Genomic DNA, 22,223 nt, shown 5'->3' on the forward strand with positions numbered 1-22,223 from the left:
GTGCTGCTGAAGACAGTTGTGCTGGTGAAGACAGTTGTGCTGCTGAAGACAGTTATGCTGCTGAAGACAGTCATGCTGATGAAGACAGTTGTTGCTGCTGAAGACAGTTGTGCTGGTGAAGACAGTTGTGCTGCTGAAGACAGTTGTGCTGGTGAAGACAGTTGTGCTGCTGGATACAGTTATGCTGCTGAAGACAGTCAAGCTGATGAAGACAGTTGTTGCTGCTGAAGACAGTTGTGCTGCTGAAGACAGTTGTGCTGGTGAAGACAGTTGTGCTGCTGAAGACAGTTGTGCTGGTGAAGACAGTTGTGCTGATGAAGACAGTTGTGCTGGTGAAGACAGTTGTGCTGCTAAAGACAGTTGTGCTGCTGAAGACAGTTGTGCTGGTGAAGACAGTTGTGCTGCTGAAGACAGTTGTGCTGGTGAAGACAGTTGTGCTGCTGAAGACAGTTGTGCTGGTGAAGACAGTTGTGCTGCTGAAGACAGTTATGCTGCTGAAGACAGTCATGCTGATGAAGACAGTTGTGCTGCTGAAGACAGTTGTGCTGGTGAAGACAGTTGTGCTGATGAAGACAGTTGTGCTGGTGAAGACAGTTGTGCTGGTGAAGACAGTTGTGCTGATGAAGACAGTTGTGCTGGTGAATACAGTTGTGCTGGTGAAGACAGTTGTGCTGATGAAGACAGTTGTGCTGATGAAGACAGTTGTGCTGGTGAAGACAGTTGTGCTGCTGAAGACAGTTGTGCTGGTGAAGACAGTTGTGCTGATGAAGACAGTTGTGCTGGTGAAGACAGTTGTGCTGGTGAAGACAGTTGTGCTGGTGAAGACAGTTGTGCTGATGAAGACAGTTGTGCTGGTGAAGACAGTTGTGCTGCTAAAGACAGTTGTGCTGCTGAAGACAGTTGTGCTGGTGAAGACAGTTGTGCTGCTGAAGACAGTTGTGCTGGTGAAGACAGTTGTGCTGCTGAAGACAGTTGTGCTGGTGAAGACAGTTGTGCTGCTGAAGACAGTTATGCTGCTGAAGACAGTCATGCTGATGAAGACAGTCATGCTGATGAAGACAGTTGTGCTGCTGAAGACAGTTGTGCTGGTGAAGACAGTTGTGCTGCTGAAGACAGTTGTGCTGGTGAAGACAGTTGTGCTGCTGAAGACAGTTGTGCTGGTGAAGACAGTTGTGCTGATGAAGACAGTTGTGCTGGTGAAGACAGTTGTGCTGCTGAAGACAGTTGTGCTGATGAAGACAGTTGTGCTGGTGAAGACAGTTGTGCTGATGAAGACAGTTGTGCTGATGAAGACAGTTGTGCTGGTGAAGACAGTTGTGCTGCTGAAGACAGTTGTGCTGGTGAAGACAGTTGTGCTGATGAAGACAGTTGTGCTGGTGAAGACAGTTGTGCTGCTGAAGACAGTTGTGCTGATGAAGACAGTTGTGCTGGTGAAGACAATTGTGCTGGTGAAGACAATTGTGCTGCTGAAGACAGTTGTGCTGGTGAAGACAGGTGTGCTGCTAAAGACAATTGTGCTGATGAAGACAGTTGTGCTGGTGAAGACAATTGTGCTGCTGAAGACAGTTGTGCTGGTGAAGACAGTTGTGCTGATGAAGACAGTTGTGCTGATGAATACAGTTGTGCTGGTGAAGACAATTGTGCTGCTGAAGACAGTTGTGCTGGTGAAGACAGGTGTGCTGCTAAAGACAATTGTGCTGATGAAGACAGTTGTGCTGGTGAAGACAGTTGTGCTGGTGAAGACAGTTGTGCTGATGAAGACAGTTGTGCTGATGAAGACAGTTGTGCTGGTGAAGACAGTTGTGCTGCTGAAGACAATTGTGCTGATGAAGACAGTTGTGCTGGTGAAGACAGTTGTGCTGGTGAAGACAGTTGTGCTGATGAAGACAGTTATGCTGATGAAGACAGTTGTGCTGATGAAGACAGTTGTGCTGGTGAAGACAGTTGTGCTGATGAAGACAGTTGTGCTGATGAAGACAGTTGTGCTGGTGAAGACAGTTGTGCTGCTGAAGACAATTGTGCTGCTGAAGACAGTTGTGCTGGTGAAGACAGTTGTGCTGGTGAAGACAGTTGTGCTGATGAAGACAGTTATGCTGATGAAGTCAGTTGTGCTGGTGAAGACAGTTGTACTGGTGAAGACAGTTGTGCTGATGAAGACAGTTGTGCTGGTGAAGACAGTTGTGCTGGTGAAGACAGTTGTGCTGGTGAAGACAGTTGTGCTGATGAAGACAGTTGTGCTGGTGAAGACAGTTGTGCTGGTGAAGACAGTTGTGCTGGTGAAGACAGTTGTGCTGATGAAGACAGTTGTGCTGGTGAAGACAGTTGTGCTGGTGAAGACAGTTGTGCTGATGAAGACAATTGTGCTGCTGAAGACAGTTGTGCTGGTGAAGACAGTTGTGCTGATGAAGACAGTAATGCTGATGAAGACAGTTGTGCTGGTGAAGACAGTTGTACTGGTGAAGACAGTTGTGCTGATGAAGACAGTTGTGCTGGTGAAGACAGTTGTGCTGGTGAAGACAGTTGTGCTGGTGAAGACAGTTATGCCTGGATCCACATGGGATCTAATATCTCCCAATTGATGTTGATTATCTGTTTTTGTCTGCTTGATTTACGACAGGATGTTGTTAGATTTAACAGAGAAATGTAATGACTTCACGTTTTCATACTGTGTGTTTTTTTGTCCCTCCGATTGGACAGAGAGTTTACTGTGTGCAAAATAGGATAGCCCAACACCCAACACTATTCCTATTAATGAAATATTCTGTATATAATGACAACAAATTACATAGCTTATTCACAATATGTTCTGGTAATGAAATAACATGACAAATGTATTATGTTTTCCATGCTATTTTAGACAATACAAGGGGCTTGAAGAAGCCTACTCGGAGCTCAGAAATGCAAGTACTGAAATAGGCCTACCTTGACAATTTGCTCAATTTGGTACTTGAAAAGTTGTTGTAATTATTGTAACCAATTTATAGGTTCTCCTGCTCTCTTCTAATTATGTGATTTCATTTTTGATCAGTTTTTGTCAGAGATGTGCCCACTTTAGTTTGTTTCCTGCTGCTTCAAATGAAGGTTGTTGCGCTACTCTGTTGCAGTAAAACCACATGTGGTTATTATGAGGGAAACAACATCTAATGTTGGCTTCACCTTAGCTTTCCATACAAATCCCTACATTAAAAAAGAAACCTTGTTTTGGTATGTGAACACCTGCTCATCGAACATCTCACTCCAAAATCATGGGCATTAATATAGAGTTGGACCCCCCTTTGCTGCTATAACAGTCTCCACCCTTTTGGGAAGGCTTTCCACTAGATGTTGGAACATTGCTGCAGGGACTTCAATTCAGCCACAAGAGCATAAGTGAGGTCGGGCACTGATTTTGGGCAAATAGGCCTGGCTCACAGTCGGGGTTCCAATCCATCCCAAAGGTGTTCGATGGGGTTAAGGTCAGAGCTCTGTGCAGGCCAGTCAAGTTCTTCGACACCGATCTCTACAAACCATTTCTATATGGATCTCGCTTTGTGCATGGGGGCATTGTCATGCCCCCATAAAAGTGCCTTCCCCAAACTGTTGCCACAAATCTGGAAGCACAGAATCATCTAAAAATGTAATTGTATGCTGTAGCGTTATTATTTCCCGTCCCTGGAACTAAGGGGCCTAGCCCAAACCATGAAAACCAGCCCCACACCATTATTCCTCCTCCCCCAAACTTTACAGGTAGCTTTCTCCTGGCATTTACCAAACACAGATTTGTCCGTTGGACTACCAGATAGTGAAGTGTGATTCATCACTCCAGAGAATGTGTTTCCACTGCTCCAGAATCCAATGGCTGCGCACTAACGCGTGCATGTTGATCCTGTACCCCCACACCAGACACGATCAGGACACACAGGTTGAAATATCAAAACAAACTCTGAACCAATTATATTAATTTGGGGACAGGTTGAAAAGCCTTAAACATTTACGGCAATTTAGCTAGCTGTCTTGCTGTTGCTAGCTAATTTGTCCTGGGATATAAACATTGGGTTGTTATTTTACCTGAAATGCACAAGGTCCTCTACTCCCACAATTAATCCACAGATAAAAACGATATACCAAATTCCTTTCTAGTCATCTCTCCTCCTTCCTCAGGCTTAATTTTTCTACTTCTTTGGACTTTATATGGTGGTTGGCAAACAACTTTAAGCTGCATTACTGCAACCCACTCGAGTGTGGACATCAGTTCATCTTTCAATCACCCACATGGGTAAATGCTTTTAAAAACCAATGAGGAGATGGGAGAGTCCGGACTTACAGCGCATTGAGCGTCACAAATAGAACCTAGAATTGAGCGTCACAAATAGAACCTATTTATATTTTAGCGCAGACGGTCTCTGAAGCACGCAAGCAGTGTGGATGCAATGATTGAATAACATGTATGTATACATTTATTTTACAATGCTCGCGCACGCGACACCAGCGTTGTGGTCAGCATGTAAGGCTTGTGTGTGGCTGCTCGGCCATGGAAACCCATTTCATGAAGCTCCCAACAAACAGTTATTGTGCTGATGTTGCTTGCAGAGGCAGTTTGGAACTCGCTAGTGAGTGCTGCAACCGAGGACAGACGATTTTTACGAGCTATGCACTTCAGCACTAACTCGCTCACGTTCTGTGAGCTTGTGGGGCCTACCACTTCATGGCTGAGCCGTTGTTGCTCCTAGACGTTTCTCTTTACAATACCAGCACTTATAGTTGACTGGGGCAGCTCTAGCAGGGCAGAAATTTGACAAACTGACTTGTTGGAAAGGTGGCATTCAATGACAGTGCCACGTTAAAAGTCACTGAGCTCTTCAGTAAGGCCATTCTACTGCCAATGTTTGTCTATGGAGATTGCATGGATGTGTTATCAATTTTATACACCTGTCAGCAACAGGTGTCACTGAAATAGCTGAATTAATTCATTTGAAGGGGTGTACACATACTTTTGTATATATAGTGTATATTCACCTTTATTCCTCTAAGTACTACATGAAAATCCTTTTTATTTTTGTTTCAAACCATTTAGATACTTTGATCCCAGTGTCACACATTGGCCCCAATATTTATAGGACCTCTATACCAGGCGGTGTCAGAGGAAGGCCCTAAAAATAGTTCTCTCTGCTACCGCACGGCAAGGGGTACCAGAGCACCAAGTCTAGGTCCAAGATGCTTCTAAACAGCTTCTACCTCCAAGCCATAAGACTCCTGAACAGCTAATCAAATGGCTACCCAGACTATTTGCATTGCCCCCCCACGCTGCTGCTACTCTCTATTATTATCTATGCATGGCCACTTTCATAACTGTACCTACATATACATAATTACCTCAATTAACTCAACACCAGTGCCCGCGCACATTAATACATTAACTACGTACCGGTACCCCCTGTATATAGCCCTGTTATTGTTATTTACGGCTGTTTTTTAATTATTTGTTATTCTTATCTTTTACTTTTTTGAAAGGATTTTCTTAAAACTGCATCGTTGGTTAAGGGCTTGTAAGTAAGCATTTCACTGTAAGGTTGAATTCGGTGCACGTGACAAATAAAATTAGATTTGACATACTGTATATCATTGGTCTGTATGTATTTTTAGATATAAATCAAATCAAATCAAATCAAAATGTATTTGTCACATACACATGGTTAGCAGATGTTAATGCGAGTGTAGCGAAATGCTTGTGCTTCTAGTTCCGACAATGCAGTAATAACCAACAAGTAATCTAACTAACAATTCCAAAACTACTGTCTTATACACACAAGTGTAAGGGGATAAAGAATATGTACATAAAGATATATGAATGAGTAATGGTACAGAGCGGCATAGGCAAGATACAGTAGATGGTATCGAGTACAGTATATACGTATGAGATGAGTATGTAAACAAAGTGGCATAGTTAAAGTGGCTAGTGATACATGTATTACATAAGGATGCAGTAGATTATATAGAATACAGTATATACGTATACATATGAGATGAATAATGTAGGGTATGTAAACATTATATTAGGTAGCATTGTTTAAAGTGGCTAGTGATATATTTTACATAATTTCCCATCAATTCCCATTATTAAAGTGGCTGGAGTTGAGTCAGTGTGTTGGCAGCAGCCACTCAATGTTAGTGGTGGCTGTTTAACAGTCTGATGGCCTTGAGATAGAAGCTGTTTTTCAGTCTCTCGATCCCAGCTTTGATGCACCTGTACTGACCTCGCCTTCTTGATGATAGCGGGGTGAACAGGCAGTGGCTCGGGTGGTTGTTGTCCTTGATGATCTTTATGGCCTTCCTGTAACATCGGGTGGTGTAGGTGTCCTGGAGGGCAGGTAGATTGCCCCTGGTGATGCGTTGTGCAGACCTCACTACCCTCTGGAGAGCCTTAAGGTTGTGGGTGGAGCAGTTGCCGTACCAGGCGGTGATACAGCCCGCCAGGATGCTCTCGATTGTGCATCTGAAGAAGTTTGTGAGTGCTTTTGGTGACGAGCCCGAATTTCTTCAGCCTCCTGAGGTTGAAGAGGCGCTGCTGCGCCTTCTTTACGATGCTGTCTGTGTGGGTGGACCAATTCAGTTTGTCTGTGATGTGTATGCCGAGGAACTTAAAACTTGCTACCCTCTCCACTACTGTTCCATCGATGTGGATAGGGGGGTGTTCCCTCTGCTGTTTCCTGAAGTCCACAATCATCTCCTTAGTTTTGCTGACGTTGAGTGTGAGGTTATTTTCCTGACACCATATAGGCCGATTGTGAATGTGTATTATTGTTGCATCACCATCTTTTTTGAAAAAATAAATACAACTGTAAGCTACATATTCACTTGACAGAGGTAATAAACTGCCAATTGATGAGCACAATAACTGATAAAACAGGACAATGTTTGCAAAATAAGTGTTTCTGAGCTTATGTCAGCATTACACAGGTAAGCTAACAGTTAAAGAAATCAGGAATGCAGTCAGGCTCTATAGACCTTTAAAGTATACAGTTGAAATCGGAAGTTAACATACACTTAGGTTGGAGTCATTAAAACTCATTTTTCAACCACTCCACAAATTTCTAGTTTTGGCAAGTCGGTTAGGACATCTACTTTGTGCATGACACAAGTCATTTTTCCAACAATTGTTTACAGACAGATTATTTCACTTATAATTCACTGTATCACAATTCCAATGGGTTAGAAGTTTACATACACTAAGATGACTGTGCATTTAAGCAGCTTGGAACATATTTTGGTGTGAAAAGTGCAAATCAATCACAGAACAACAGCAAAGGACCTTGTGAAGATGCTGGAGGAAACAGGTACAAAAGTATCTATATCCACAGTAAAACAAGTCCTATATCGACATAACCTGAAAGGCCGCTCAGCAAGGAAGAAGCCACTGCTCCAAAACTGCCATAAAAAAAGCCAGACAACGGATTGCAACTGTACATGGGGACAAAGATGGTACTTTTTGGAGAAATGTCCTCTTGTCTGATGAAATAAAAATAGAACTTCACAAAATAGATGGCATCATGAGCAAGGAAATGTGTGTGGATATATTGAAGCAACATCTCAAGACATCAGTCAGGAAGTTAAAGCTTGGTCGCAAATGGGTCTTCCAAATGGACAATGCATTCTTAAAAAGTTGGCAAAATGGCTTAAGGACAACAAAGTCAAGGTATTGGAGTGGCCATCACAAAGCCCTGACCTCAATCCCATCGATAATTTGTGGGCAGAACTGAAAAAGTGTGTGCGAGCAAGGAGGCCTACACACCTGACTCGGTTACCCCAGCTCTGTCAGGAGGAATGGGCCAAAATTCACGCAACTTATTGTGGGAAGCTTGTGGAAGGCTACTTAAAATGTTTGACCCAAGTGAAATAATTTACAAGGCAATGCTACCAAATACTAAATGAGTGTATGTGAACTTCTGACCCACTGGGAAAGTGATGAAAGAAACAAAAGCTGAAATAAATAATATCCCATTTAAGGCTTGTTTTCATATCATAAAAAAGTTTGAAAAGGTAGTGGAGTTGGATTAGTGTGGTATGTGAAGAATCCAATACTTTAACTTGCATGCGGTACAAATCACATCATTTTGGGACCACCTACATTAAGAATATGAATTAGGCTGTTTGAGAAGGTAGCGACTCCCAAACCCGCATGCGGGAGCTTAATCATCGCCTGAAACTAATTAGCATAAGGCAGCGGACATAAATATCCCTAGAAAATGTTCCTATTCATGAAAATCACAAATGAAATATATTGAGACATCGCTTAGCCTTTTTTAATCACCCTGTCATCTCAGATTTTCAAAATATGCTTTACAGCCAACACTAGACAAGCATTTGTGTAAGTTTATAATAGCCTAGCATTATGCCTTGCTAGCAGCAAGCAACCTTGTCACGGAAATCAGAAAAGCAATCAAATTCAATCGTTTACCTTTGATGAACTTCGGATGTTTTCACTCACGAGACTCCCAGGTAGATAGCCAAAGTTCATTTTTTCCCAAAATATTATTTTTGTAGGTGAAACAGCTCCGTTTGTTCTTCACGTTTGGCTGAGAAATTAGCTCCATAATATCGACAGAAACATGGCAAACGTTGTTTAGAATCCATCCTCAATGTGTTTTTCTAATATCTATTCAATAATATATCCGTCGGGACAATTCGTTTTTCTCTAGGACCGATTGGAGTAATGGCTACCTCTGTACTTTACGGGAGAATCTCTCTCGGAGCCACCATGTGAGCACTTATGCAATGTGCTTGCCTACGGCTATTCCTCAACAGAAATGCGTAGAACTACGTCACAATGCTGTAGACACTTTGGGGAATACGTAGAAAGCGTAAGCTCGTTGATGGTACATTCACAGCCAAATAGGGAGTCATTGGAATGCAGCGCTTTCAAAACCTGGGGCACTTCCGGATTGGATTTTTCTCAGGCTTTCGCTTACAATATCAGTTCTGTTCTACTCACAGACAATATCTTTGCAGTTTTGGAAACGTTAGAGTGTTTTCTATCGAAAGCTGTCTTATTATATGCATATTCTAGCATCTTTTCCTGACAAAATATCCCGTTTAAAACGGGAACGTTTTTTTCCAAAAATGACAATACTGCCCCTAGAGTTCCAAGAGCGACCTGCATACACTATTGTTTGAAGTACAATAGACCAACATAGCTACTGTAGTCGGTCAAGGCTGTGTGTTGGAAAACCTTGGTAGAGCATGGGTGGAGTAGACATTGTGATGCTTGTGAATTTCCTTTCTTTTTCAGCTTAAGACCAATGCCTACTTCTCACTTAAAACATTGTTTTTTGTTTTTAATCAATTAACACTTTATTAAAGACCTTAACTTGGTAAGAGAAGCAGGACCAGGAATTCCAATTTGGCCAATGCTAATTTGTAAAGTAAAGCAAAGTAATCACACTAAAGAAAGTGTAATGTGAAAAGGTGAGGGACACGAAACAACAGACAACTAAGTAATGTCAATACAGAATGCTAGGTAGTTAGCCTAGCATTGCTCAGTCACGGTGACCACCATGACAAAACAGACAGCAATCTAGCCATAATTAACCTAGCATCCTTCAGTTTCAGCCATGTCAATACAGACATCTGGCTAGCCATAGTTAGCTAAGCATTGCTCAGTGGCCAGTAAGTCAGACAGACAGCTAGTTGTAGCTATCATAACATTGTTCAATGACAGCTTGCGTATGTCAATAAATACAGCACAGATACCTAGCAATAGTTATCCTAGCTTCACTCATTTAAGTTACACCCATGTCAATACAGACAGCTAGCTAGTCATAGATAGCTTAGCATTGCTCAGTGACAGTGGCAAAACTGTTTGGTTGTTTAACAACTAGATGGCTCTTATTTTACCACACTTCTCTTTCTCTTATTCCAGGTTAGGGGTGGTGGTGTGAGAGACTGGGACCGGAACTTGGAGCTGTGCTAAGGAAGGTCTGGTTCTAGATACAGTGCTAGGGGCTGGGACTGGAACCTGGTGTCTGGTTGAAGCTGTAATGATGCAGCAGCAGAGGTCTTGTCTGTGGAGGTGGAGGGTCCTACTCTGGTCCACACTACTCCTCCTCATTCCCCTCAGTGCCACAGGTAAACCCCATCACCACAACCGTACTATTATCTAACCCTGACTGTCTACATCTAAAACCCATGTAAGGAGCAGGATAGCATTCTGTTTAATTGTGTGTGAGTGTGCGTGCACGTGCGCATGCTTATACTCGTGTGCACTCGTGTGTTTATTTGTGTAACATCCCACATAAAAAAATATGATAGTATGCTATGGTCTAAATACTGTAGTATTACTATATTTACAGTATATACTCTAGTATTCACTGTAGTGTTTTTGTGGACTTTACTATAGTGTTCAATGTAATATTTACTGTAGTGCTTTTGCAGAGATGACTGTAGTATTCACTATAGTGGTTTTGCGAACATGACTGTAGTATACTATAGTATTCACTGTAGTGTTTTTGCGGACATGACTGTATGTGACAATCAGGGTTGGGGAGTAACTGAGTGGCTCTGTGGTCTGAGGCGTCACTACAGACCCTGGTTCGATCCCGGGCTGTATCACAACTGGTCGTGATTCCGAGTCCCACATGGTTGAGTACAATTGACCCAGTGTCATCTGGGTTAGGGGAGGGTTTGGCTAGGGTAGGCGGTTATTGTAAAAAAAAAATGTTGTTCTTATCTGACTTGCCTAGTTAAATAAACATGTGATCTGTTACATGTGAGGGATTACTAAAAACATGGTAACTGTGTTACGTTACCAGCAAAAATACTGTAATCAGATTACAATTACTTTTGAAAAACTAGATGATTACTTTGAGGATTACTTAAAAACAAATACCTTTCATACTTCTCTGTTTTCTTAATGACATTCAAATCAGCATTGAAAAAAGGCACAAGTTTAAGTTTGTTCCACCTGAGCGAGGTAAGGATGACAGCAGTGGTGTAGTCTACGACGACACGGATATCACTTATTATTAAGATCTACAGATCAAATCAATTCAAATGTTATTTGTCACATGCCCCAAATACAACAGGTGTAAGTAGACCTTACCATGAAGTACTTACTTACAAGCCCTTAACCAACAATGCAGTTCAAGAAATAGAGAAGACAATAATTACAAAATAAACTAAATTAAATAAATTAAATAAAAAAGTAACACAAAAAAATGACATAACAATAACGAGGCTATTCACAGGGGGTACCGGTACCAAGTCAACATGCGGGGTTACAGATTAGTCAAGGTCATTTGTAAAGTGACTATGCAAAGATAATAAACAGCGAGTAGCAGCAGTGTTTAAACAAAGGGGAAGGGGGTGGTCAATGTAAATCAAATCAAATGTTATTGGTAACATGCAGATGTTATTGCGAGTGTAGTGAGATGCTTGTGCTTCTAGTTTTGACAGTGCAGCAAAATCTAACAAATAATATTTAACAACTCCACAACAAATACCTAATGCACACAAATGTAAGGAAAGGAATGGAATAGGAATATATACATATAAATATACGTATGAGCAATGACAGAGCGGCATAGGCTAAGATGCAATAGATAGCATAAATACAGTGTATACATATGAGATGAGTAATGCAAGATATGTAAACATTATTCAAGTGTCATTATTAAAGTAACTAGTGTTCCATTTATTAAAGTGGCCAGTGATTTCAAGTCTGAATGCAGGCAGCAGCCTTTCTGTGCTAGTGATGGCTGTTTAACAGTCCGATGGCCTTGAAATAGAAGCTGTTTTTCAGTTTCCCGGTCCCAGCTTTGATGCACCTATGCTGACCTCACCTTCTGGATGGCAGCGGGGTGAACAGGCAGTGGCCCGTGTGGTTGTTGTCCTTGATGATCTTTTTGGCCTTCCTGTGACATCGGGTGCTGTAGGTGTCCTGGAGGGCAGGTAGTCCTGAAGGTGTTGTCGTGCCCTCTTCACAATTTTCTTGGTGTGTTTGGACCATGATAGTTCGTTGGTGATGTGGACACCAAAAACCTGAAACTCTTGACCCGCTCCACTACAGCTCCGTCGATGTTAATGGGGGCATGTTGATGCGAATCATTATGCTGCTCTCTCATTTATCTATTCACAAATCTAAATGTGTATTTGTTCCCAATAATGGTTGAAATCAAGAAGTTTAAGCTGCCTATCAATCATTGTTTTTGAAACCAGTGAACAGACAGTGAAAAATGTGCTCTGGCAACCGCTGCATAGTGCGGATCCTAGCCTATGGAATAACAGTGGGGCTTTTAGTGCTCAATCTAATTCATGCTGATAAAAAATATATATATCCATGTGCCTAATGGACACATGTTCAAACTTGCAGACGTTTGATAGACTTAAATGGGCAATATGTAGTTGCATCTACATCCATTTCTGGAGTTATAAATTATATATATTTATATATGTACATATATATACAGTACCAGTCAAAAGTTTGGGCTCTTGTGGAATGTGACAGTTGAACTAAGCTCATGGGGCATTTATAAGTGTAACAACTGTTTGAGGTGGAAGAAGGAGAGGACCAAGGTGCAGCGTGTAAGTGTTCATGATCTTTTAATTACACTGAACACTAGAACAAAAATAACAAAAATGGAACAAACAAAATAGTCCTGTCTGGTACAGAGACAGAGACAGAAAACACATAGAAATACAAACATAGAACAAAACATAGCATACCCACCCACATCACACCCTGACCAAACTAAAAATAGAAACATACAAAGCAATCTACGTTCAGGGCGTGACAGTACCCCCCCCCGGACTCCGGCCGCAAAACCTAAACCCATTGGGAAGGGTCTGGGTGGGTATCTGTCTGCGGCTCTGGCTCTGGAACTCCAACATAGTCTTGGCCCACTTAAGTGGCGCCTTTGGAGCGGCGACCCTCGCCGCCGACCTCGGGCAGGGGAGGGGACCCTTGCAGCGAGCCCCGAATAGACGGGCGTGAAGGCAAGTAACAGGTGTGCCTTGTTAAAAGTTAATTTGTGGAATTTCTTTCCTTCTTAATGCATTTGAGCCAATCAGTTGTGTTAGGGATGGTATACTGTACTGAAGATAGCCCTATTTGTCACGGATGCCTCCGGAACTGTCATTACGCACACCTGGTCCCTATTCCCATTTGATTAGTAATTGTATAAGTGTGCCCTTTGTTCACCATTGTCCTGTCGATTATTGTTACACTGTCCATTGGTTCGTTTGAGTAGCTGTGCTATGTTGTTTTAGCTTTCGTGCCAGGTATATTGTGTAGATGATTACGGGTCTCGTCCCGTGTGATAATCATTGTGCGACTTTGTATTTATTTGAGGTACACCTCACTCTTTTGTTTGGGTTTCTACCCTGTGTTTTGTATATGTGTTTGTTTGGTCTTCATCCACGTGCCTTTACACGGCACGCTGTAATTTGGGAAATAAAAACCCCAATTACGCATTCCTGCGCCTGTCTCCTGATCCTTCATACCGACGTGACAATATTTGGTAAAAGACCAAGTCCATATTATGGCAAGAACAGCTCAAATCAGCAAAGAGAAACGACAGTCCATCATTACTTTAAGACATGAAGGTCAGTCAATACGGAAAATGTCAATAACTTTACAAGTTTATTCAAGTGCAGTCGCAAAAACCATCAAGCGCTATGATGAAACTGGCTGCAGAGGTTCATTAGAGTTACCAGCTTCAGATTGCTGCCCAAATAAATGCTTCGCCGAGTTCAAAAAACAGACACATCTCAACATCAACTGTTCAGAGAAGACAGTGTGAATCCAGCCTTCTTGGTCGAATTGCTGCAAAGAAACCATTACTAAAGGACACCAATAATAAGAAGAGACTTGCAAGAAACACGAGCAATGGACATCAGACCGGTGGAAATCTATCCTTTGGTCTGATGAGTCCAAATTTGAGGTTTTTGGTTCCAACCTCTGTGTCTTTGTGAGACGCAGAGTAGGTGAACAGATGATCTCTGCATGTGTGGTTCCCACCGTGAAGCATGGAGGTGGGATGGTGTGGGGGTGCTTTGCTGGTGACACTGTCTGTGATTTATTTAAAATTCAAGGCACACTTAACCAGAATGGCTACCTCAGCGATACGGCATCCCATTTTGTTTGCGCTTAGTGGGACTATAATTTGTTTTTCAAAAGAACATCGACCTAACACATCCCAAGGGTGTGTAAGGGCTATTTGACCAAGAAGGAGAGTGATGGAGTGCTGCATCAGATGACCTGGTCTCCACAATCACCTGACCTCAAACACATCGAGATGGTTTGGGATGAGTTGGACCTCAGAGTGAAGGAAAAGCACCCAACAAGTGCTCAGAATAGGTGGGAACTGTCGTGGAAATTTCCTCTATTTACCTAATCATGGGAGCAAACCACACACACACGTCAGAGTTAGTTATAAAAGTCCATCTTTAATTATATGAGCTCTTATCACAATCCTGTGACTCTCAGATAATTTCAGTGTCTCCCAGTGAATTTTCTGAGAGCCCCTTTACAATGCAACTGAGTTCCTTTAATAGCAAAGACACACATAGTCAGACAGCATAGACATAATTCATCGTTCAGCTTTGTCTCCTTTCCCAAACCCCAGAACCATAAACCAAATCCTCCATATCAACAGGCATATATCAAATTGTCATTTAGATACAACCCACTCTAAATACAAACTCCTGGACAGACTCACGGAGAGGAGGGTGAGGCTATAGGTTAATATAGAAACAACATAAGAGGGAGCATAGAATGATTCCAGACACTGCAACCCTTCTTTCCCCACTAGAAAAGGTAGGGAGTAAAAGATATGTTTACACATGATGACACTTTGACCTCTCCCCTCTCTGTGGCCCATGCAACCCATGCAACAAATGTTACCAACAAATTCTGATCCTTCCACGACAGAACGCCTTCAAGACGGTTGGAAAATAATTCCTCATGAAGCTGTTTGAGAGAATGCCAAGAGTGTGCAAAGCTGTCATCAAGGCAAATGGTGGCTACTTTGAAGAATCTAAAATATATTTTCATTTGTTTAATACTTTTTTGATTACAACATGATTCCACATGTGTTATTTCATAGTTTTGATGTGTTCACTATTATTCCACAATGTAGAAATGTAGAAAAACCCTTGAATGAGTAGGTGTTTCCAAACGTTTGACTGGTACTGTATATATATATCCCCTGATTCTTGAAGAATATGACTTATAAATGCCTCATAAGCTTAGTTCAACTGTCACACTCCACTAGAACCCAAAATATAAGCTTGTTTCCCTCCAATGTTTGTAAACATTGTAAATGTAAACAAACACTGTATAGCCTCATAACATGGTTAAAACAATAATGCTGATATCATGGATGGCCAGTCCTTGCTTTCATAGCTCTGTCTATTAATCTCAGAGTGGTTACATTTCTCCATGCCTTTCCCTCAGCTCTTTACCAAAACAGAGGCGGGGCGTCCGTTTTGTTTTTGTTGCATATTATGAAGATATCAATGTGTCACCAACAAAAAGGTAAACAATTGGCCAATTGCAATTGCAGCATATATGGCATTCATTTTTCACATCTAAATAGCACTTTTCAGTAGTGCTCAAAGCATGCCATTCCATGAGCACAGCATTTATTTTTCAACTTGAATCAATGAGCCCAATCAATCCTCCATGATAACTAAAAAACAGAGTAGGGCTGGCTAATAAGTCCTTCGTTTTGGGGTTAGGATCAGATAAAACAATTTGGCTCATATATATTTCCACATTTCCAAGTCCTATTCTTTAAGATCAAGGGGTATAACATTTATGGGAATGACTGGAATTCTGATAGACTTTGGTTTTTAATGTAAAGATATAATTTAATCATTTAATTTTATGTATTAGAAAACGATGGGTTAGAGTCAAATTTAACATCGATATATGGCCAGCTACTGTATGTAAACTTTAATATTGATTTATCATGATTTTCGTTCAATTGGTAATATACATTTTTGTCTTCTTTTAATGTATCTTAAGAGGAAAGTAATCTAAAAGTAACAGAACATAATCAGATTATTTTACTGAGTTTGGGTAATCTTAAAGTTCCGTTACGGAGTACAATTTGGACAGGTACCTGGTAACTGTAACGGATTACATTTCGAAAGTAACCTACCCAGCCCTGGTGACAACATATTTTTGTATACTATTGTGTTTACTGTGGTGTTTTTGCGGACATGACTGTAGTATACTACAGTATTGTCTGTAGTGTTTTTGCAGATACGACTCTAGTATACTGTAGTATCACTGTTGTGTTTTTGCAGACCTTACATCAGTATTCACTGTAGTGTTTTTGCAGATATGACTCTAGTATACTGTAGTATCACTGTTGTGTTTCTGCAGACCGTACATCAGTATTCACTGTACTGTTTTTGCGGACATGACTCTAGTATACTGTAGTATCACTGTTGTGTTTTTGAGGACATGGCTATAGTATACTGTAGTATCACTGTTGTGTTTTTGAGGACATGGCTATAGTATACTATATTATTCACTGTAGTGTTTTTGAGGACATGGCTATAGTATACTATATTATTCACTGTAGTGTTTTTGCTGACTTTAGTGTAGTCTTCACTGAAATGTTTTTGAGGACATGGCTATAGTATACTATAGTATTCACTGTTGTGTTTTTGCAGACTTCTCTGTATTAGTCAACATAGTGTTTTGCACCCTCGACTGTAGTATATTGTAGTAACACCTGACTAGGGTTAGCTAAAATGGCACAACTACCAGACTATGCCAGACTATGCCAGTTACTGTTTAACAAGAGGAACAACTGAATCAGAACATAAGACACACAGGTTCGTGACAGGCCACCTATTGAGTTGGGTCAGTTCTGAGCAATGCAACGGACCAGACAATACCTTTCAAAAATATATACATTTTGATTACAATTGTAACATTAACATGAATAACATTACATTTTTATAACAATTGTAACATTAAATGTTAGATGCAGGTTCTAGGCCGATTAAAGGGAAACAATACACAGGCAGATATAAAGAACAAGATCAGTTTATTAAAGTTATAGGATTAGGTTTGCTTATTTGACACAGATAAATAAAACAAACAATTATAAATATGTCGTTTCCCTGGCAACCTTATTAGGGGAGGACATGCAGTACATATAAAATCACTACAACATACAGTAAGCACTACACGATCGAGGGATACTACAGTGTGTAGTATAGTATTCTCCAGTACACAAAAACATCATAAAGCAAGCACTACACAATCAAAGTATACTACAGCATGGAATATAGGATTCTACAATATACTACAGTTTACTACAGAATTATATAGTACAGTTGAAGTCGGAAGTTTACATACACTTATGTTCGAGTCATTAAAGCTCGTTTTTCAACCACTCCACAAATTTCTGGTTAACAAACTATAGTTTTGGCAAGTCAGTTAGGACATCTATTTGTGCATGACACAAGTAATTTTTCCAACAGTTGTTTACAGACAGATGATTTCACTTATAATTCACTGTATCACAATTCCAGTGGGTCAGACGTTTACACACACTTAGTTGACTGTGCCTTTAATTCCAGAAAATGATGCCATTGCTTTAGAAGCTTCTGAGGCTAATTGACATAATTTCAGTCAATTGGAGGTGTGCCTGTGGATGCATTTCAAGGTCTACCTTCAAACCCAGTACCTCTTTGCTTGACATCATGGGAAAATCAAAAGAAATTAGCCAAGACCCCAGAAAAACAAATGCTAGACCTCCACAAGTCTGGTTCATCCTTGGGAGCAATTTCCAAACGCCTGAAGGTACCACGTTTATCTGTACGAACAATAGTATGCAAGTATAAACACCATGGGGCCACGCAGCAGTAATACCGCTCAGGAAGGAGACGCATTCTATCTTCTAGAGATGAACGTACTTTGGTGCGAAAAGTGCAAATCAATCCCAGAACAACAGCAAAGGACCTCGTGAAGATGCTGGAGGAAACAAGTACAAAAGTATCTATATCCACAGTAAAACGAGTCCTATATCAACATAAACTGAAATTCCTCTCAGCATGGAAGAAGCCACTGCTCCAAAACCGCTATAAAAAACTTTTTGGAGAAATGTCCTCTTGTCTGATAAAATAAAAATAGAACTGTTTGGCCATAATGACCATTGTTATGTTTGGAGGAAAAAGAGAGGCTTGCAAGCCGAAGAACACCATCCCAACCGTGAAGCACAGGGGTGGCAGCATCATGTTGTGGGGGTGCTTTGCTGCAGGAGGGACTGGTACACTTCACAAAATAGATGTCATCATGAGCAAGGAAACGTACGTGGATATATTGAAGCAACATCTCAAGACATCAGTCAGGAAGTTAAAGCTTGGTCAAAAATAGGTCTTCCAAATGGACAATGACCCCAAGCATTCTTCCAAAGTTGTGGCAAAATGTCTTAAGGATAACAAAGTCAAGGTATTGGAGTGGCCATCACAAAGCCCTGACCTCAATTCTATAGACAATTTGTGGGCAGAACTGAAAAAGTGTGTGCGAGCAAGGAGGCCTACAAACCTGACTCAGTTACACCAGCTCTGTCAGGAGGAATGGGCCAAAATTCACCCAACGCATTGTGGTAAGCTTGTGGAAGGCTACCCGAAATGTTTGACTTAAGTTAAACAATTTAAAGGCAAAGCTACCAAATACTAATTGAGTGTATGTAAACTTTTGACCCACTGGGAATGTGATGAAAGAAATAAAAAAAGCTTTAAAAAATCATGCTCTCTACTATTATTCTGACATTTCACATTCTTAAAATAAACTAGTCATCCTAACTGACCTAAGACAGGGAACTTTTACTAGGATTAAATGTCAGGAAATGTGAAAAACTGAGATTAAATCTATTTGGCTAAGGTGTATGTAAACTTTCGACTTTTGTAATTTGTAGTATTTTGTTGATGTCGGCTGGCATGCCAGCAGCAAGTGTTCCACGTCGTAATTAATTAAGGGCGGAGTTTCCAATTAAGCTGTGTATAGAGGTTGACTGTTTTGGTTTGTTCAGGGCATCTCTTTACCATTGTAGAAGATGGCGTGTCTTTGGAGGATGGGAGTGGTGACCCTGGTTTAGACCAAACTGTGAGAGGAGAAAATTGTAAGTACCGGCATATGTTTATGGCAAATGCACTCATCGTTCCGCTAAGCTTCTCCCTTGCTGTAGATCTGTGTGTCATTATTGCTTTGCGAGAATGTCTCTTTTTATTGATTTAAATCTATGATGTGAAATAACCTATAAATACCTAAATGATGTGTTTGTTGTCAGTAGAAATTGTGTTCCCTGTGTGGCTTATTCCTAAAAGGTTCAACAAGTCAAAAACTTGTCTGGCTGCACATCTGACTGGCTGACTTACTGCAAATTAAGAAATTATTTGACTAAACTCAATAAAAATAAGAATAAACTGTATTATGAAGCCATGATCAATTATATACTTTAAATTAAATTATGGGCAGAAAGACTAATTAAACTCCATCTTTCATCGAATCAGATGGCTTATTCATCACAAAACCATAAGATGTTGGCAATTATGTTAATAATTTAATAAAAGAAAAGCATTGTAAGTTTTGAATTTTGTAAAGTTATTGAGGGAGAGGTGAAAAAAAATCAATATCGATCAATAATGACAAACCTCCTGGCATTGACAACTTAGATGGAAAGCTAATGAGGATGGTAGCTGAGTCTATAGACACGTTTATCTGTCATACTGTATCTTTAATCTGATCCTAGAGGACAGTCTTTGTTCTCAGGCCTGGAGGGAAGCCAAAGTCATTCCTCTACTTAAGAGTGGTAAAGCGGCCTTTACTGGTTCTAACAGCAGACCTATCAGCTTGCTGCCTGCTCTCATCAAACTGTTGGGAAAATGTGTGTTTGATCAAATTTCAGCATGCTTATAGAGAAGAGCACTTAACATGTACTGCACTGACACAAATGATGATTGGTTGAAATAAATTGATAATAAGGAGATTGTGGGAGCTGTACTGTTAGATTTCAGTACAGCCTTTGATATTATTGACCATAACCTGTTGTTGAGAAAACGTATGTGTTATGGCTTTTCAACCTCTTACAACTAGGCAGGTAGCCTAGTGGTTAGAGTTTTGGGCCAGTAACCAAAAGGTTTCTGGGTTGAATCCCCAAGCTGACAAGGTAAAAATCTGTCATTCTGCCCCTGAACAAGGCAGTTAACCCATTGTTCCCTGGTAGGATGTCATTGTAAATAAGAATTTGTTCTAAACTGACTTGCCTAGTTAAATAAAGGTTAAATGAAAAAAACTCTGCCATATTGTGGATTCAGCGCTATCTAGCTACTAGAACTCAGAGGGTTTTCTTTAATGGAAGCTTATCTAATATCAAACATGTAAAGTGTGGTGTACCGTAGGGCAGCTCTCTAGGCCCTCATATTTTCTATTTGTACCAATGACCTGCCACTGGCATTAAACAAAACATGTGTGTCCATGTATGTTGATGATTCAACCATATATACCGCATCAGTAACCACAGCTAATGAAGTCACTGAAACACTTAACCAAGTGCTACAGTCAGTTTTGGAATGGATTGCCAGTAATGGTTCTGAACATCTCTAAAAGTAAGAGAATTGTATTTGGTACAATTCATTCCCTATGTTCTAGACCTCAGCTGAATATGGTAATGAATGGTGTGGCTGTTGAACAAGTTGAGGAGACTAAATTACTTGGTGTTACATTAGATTGTAAACTGTCATGCACAACACATGGTTCAATGGTTGTACCGATGGGGAGAGGTCCGTCTGTAATGAAGAGATGCTCTGCTTTTTTGACATCACTCTCCACAAAGCAAGTCCAGTAGGTTCTAATTTGATCTTATCTTGATTATTGTCCAGTCATGTAGTCAAGTGCTGCAAAGAAAGACCTAGTTAAGCTGCAGCTGGCCCAGAACAGAGCGGTACTTCTTGCTCTTCATTGTAATCAGAGGGCTATATGAATACTATGCACACCAGTCTCTCTTGGCTAAGGGTTGAGGAAATTCTGACAGCGTCACTTCTGGTTTTAATAAGAAACATTTATGTGTTGGAAATTCCAAATTGTTTTCATAATCAACTTACACACAGCACTGACACATACACTTACCACATCAGACATGCCACCAGGGGTATTTTCCCAGTTCACAGGTCCATACCAAATTCAAGGAGACGTACAGTATTATACAGAGCCATGAGCGCATGGAACTCACTTCCATCTTATATAGCGCAAGTGAACAGCAAACCTGGATTCAAAACACAAATAAAGCAACACATCTCCCCCATGTGACCTACTTGTTGTGTGTATGTACTGACATGTATGTGTAACTAATAGATGCACACACACACTACATGTTCATGTTTTTAAATATATGGAAATTATAAAAACATTTGTCTGTAATCACTTTTTTGTCATGTAAGACTAGCTGTTGCCATGGGGATCCTAATCAATCACATCAAACTGTTTGTCTGATTGGCTACTCTGCTAATCATAGGCTTGTCTGATTGGCTACTCTGCTAATCACAAGCTTGTCTGATTGTCAGGGAACCCATGTCTGGAGGGCCATGATGTGTTTTCAAAGGTCAAAGAGAACAGCATGATAGGAGAACTCATCGCTGAGCTCAACACTGAGCTGACAGCCAATGATGTTGTCTGGAGCTTAACTGGGGAGGACGCTGATTGGTTCTTCCTAGAAAGGCGGAGCATCAGACTCAATGCCCCATTGGATAGAGTCCTGGACCGGGAGGTAAAAACGTTATCACAACTTCGTCACAATGATGACAGAAATTTCTGTCTTGGTTTAGTTGACTCAAAGAACAACACTCAGCAGGGTCATGTGCAGATATGAAGCATTATATATGTTCTGTGTGTGTGTGTGTGTCTCAGGTGCAGGGCCCAGTCCTGATGGCAGCGTTGACCTGCTATGAGGAGGACACTGTGCAGGTAGAGACTGTACATATCTGGAAATATATTTGTCCTTTATACCAAAGTGATATTACTATGGATCCAAAACTTCTAAATGTGTGTGTGTGTGTGTGTGTGTGTGTGTGTGTGTGTGTGTGTGTGTGTGTGTGTGTGTGTGTGTGTGTGTGTGTGTGTGTGTGTGTTTCAGAGTGAGTACAGGATCATGGTGGAGATTCTGAATGAGAATGATAACACTCCTGAGTTTGTGGAGAGCACCATACAGCCTCGAAGCATCAGTGAGGTA

General features: G+C 40.9%; 1 protein-coding gene across 2 annotated transcripts in view; it reads left to right on the forward strand.

The window, feature by feature from the left end:
- Positions 1 to 22,223, forward strand: part of LOC118396158 (cadherin-related family member 5-like) — a 33,499-nt gene that overhangs the window by 4,438 nt on the left and 6,838 nt on the right. The window contains exons 2-6 of one of the 2 annotated variants that reach the window (XM_052465881.1): positions 9,896 to 10,101; positions 19,029 to 19,118; positions 21,559 to 21,761; positions 21,902 to 21,958; positions 22,128 to 22,220. In XM_052465881.1, the coding sequence (XP_052321841.1) occupies positions 10,014 to 10,101; positions 19,029 to 19,118; positions 21,559 to 21,761; positions 21,902 to 21,958; positions 22,128 to 22,220 (531 nt within the window). In that variant the 5' untranslated portion in view covers positions 9,896 to 10,013. The remainder of the gene's footprint in view (positions 1 to 9,895; positions 10,102 to 19,028; positions 19,119 to 21,558; positions 21,762 to 21,901; positions 21,959 to 22,127; positions 22,221 to 22,223) is intronic. The other variant, XM_052465882.1, reaches the window with a different exon arrangement.

The sequence above is a fragment of the Oncorhynchus keta genome, chromosome 17 (genome assembly GCF_023373465.1).
Source record: "Oncorhynchus keta strain PuntledgeMale-10-30-2019 chromosome 17, Oket_V2, whole genome shotgun sequence".
Taxonomy (NCBI): domain Eukaryota; kingdom Metazoa; phylum Chordata; class Actinopteri; order Salmoniformes; family Salmonidae; genus Oncorhynchus; species Oncorhynchus keta.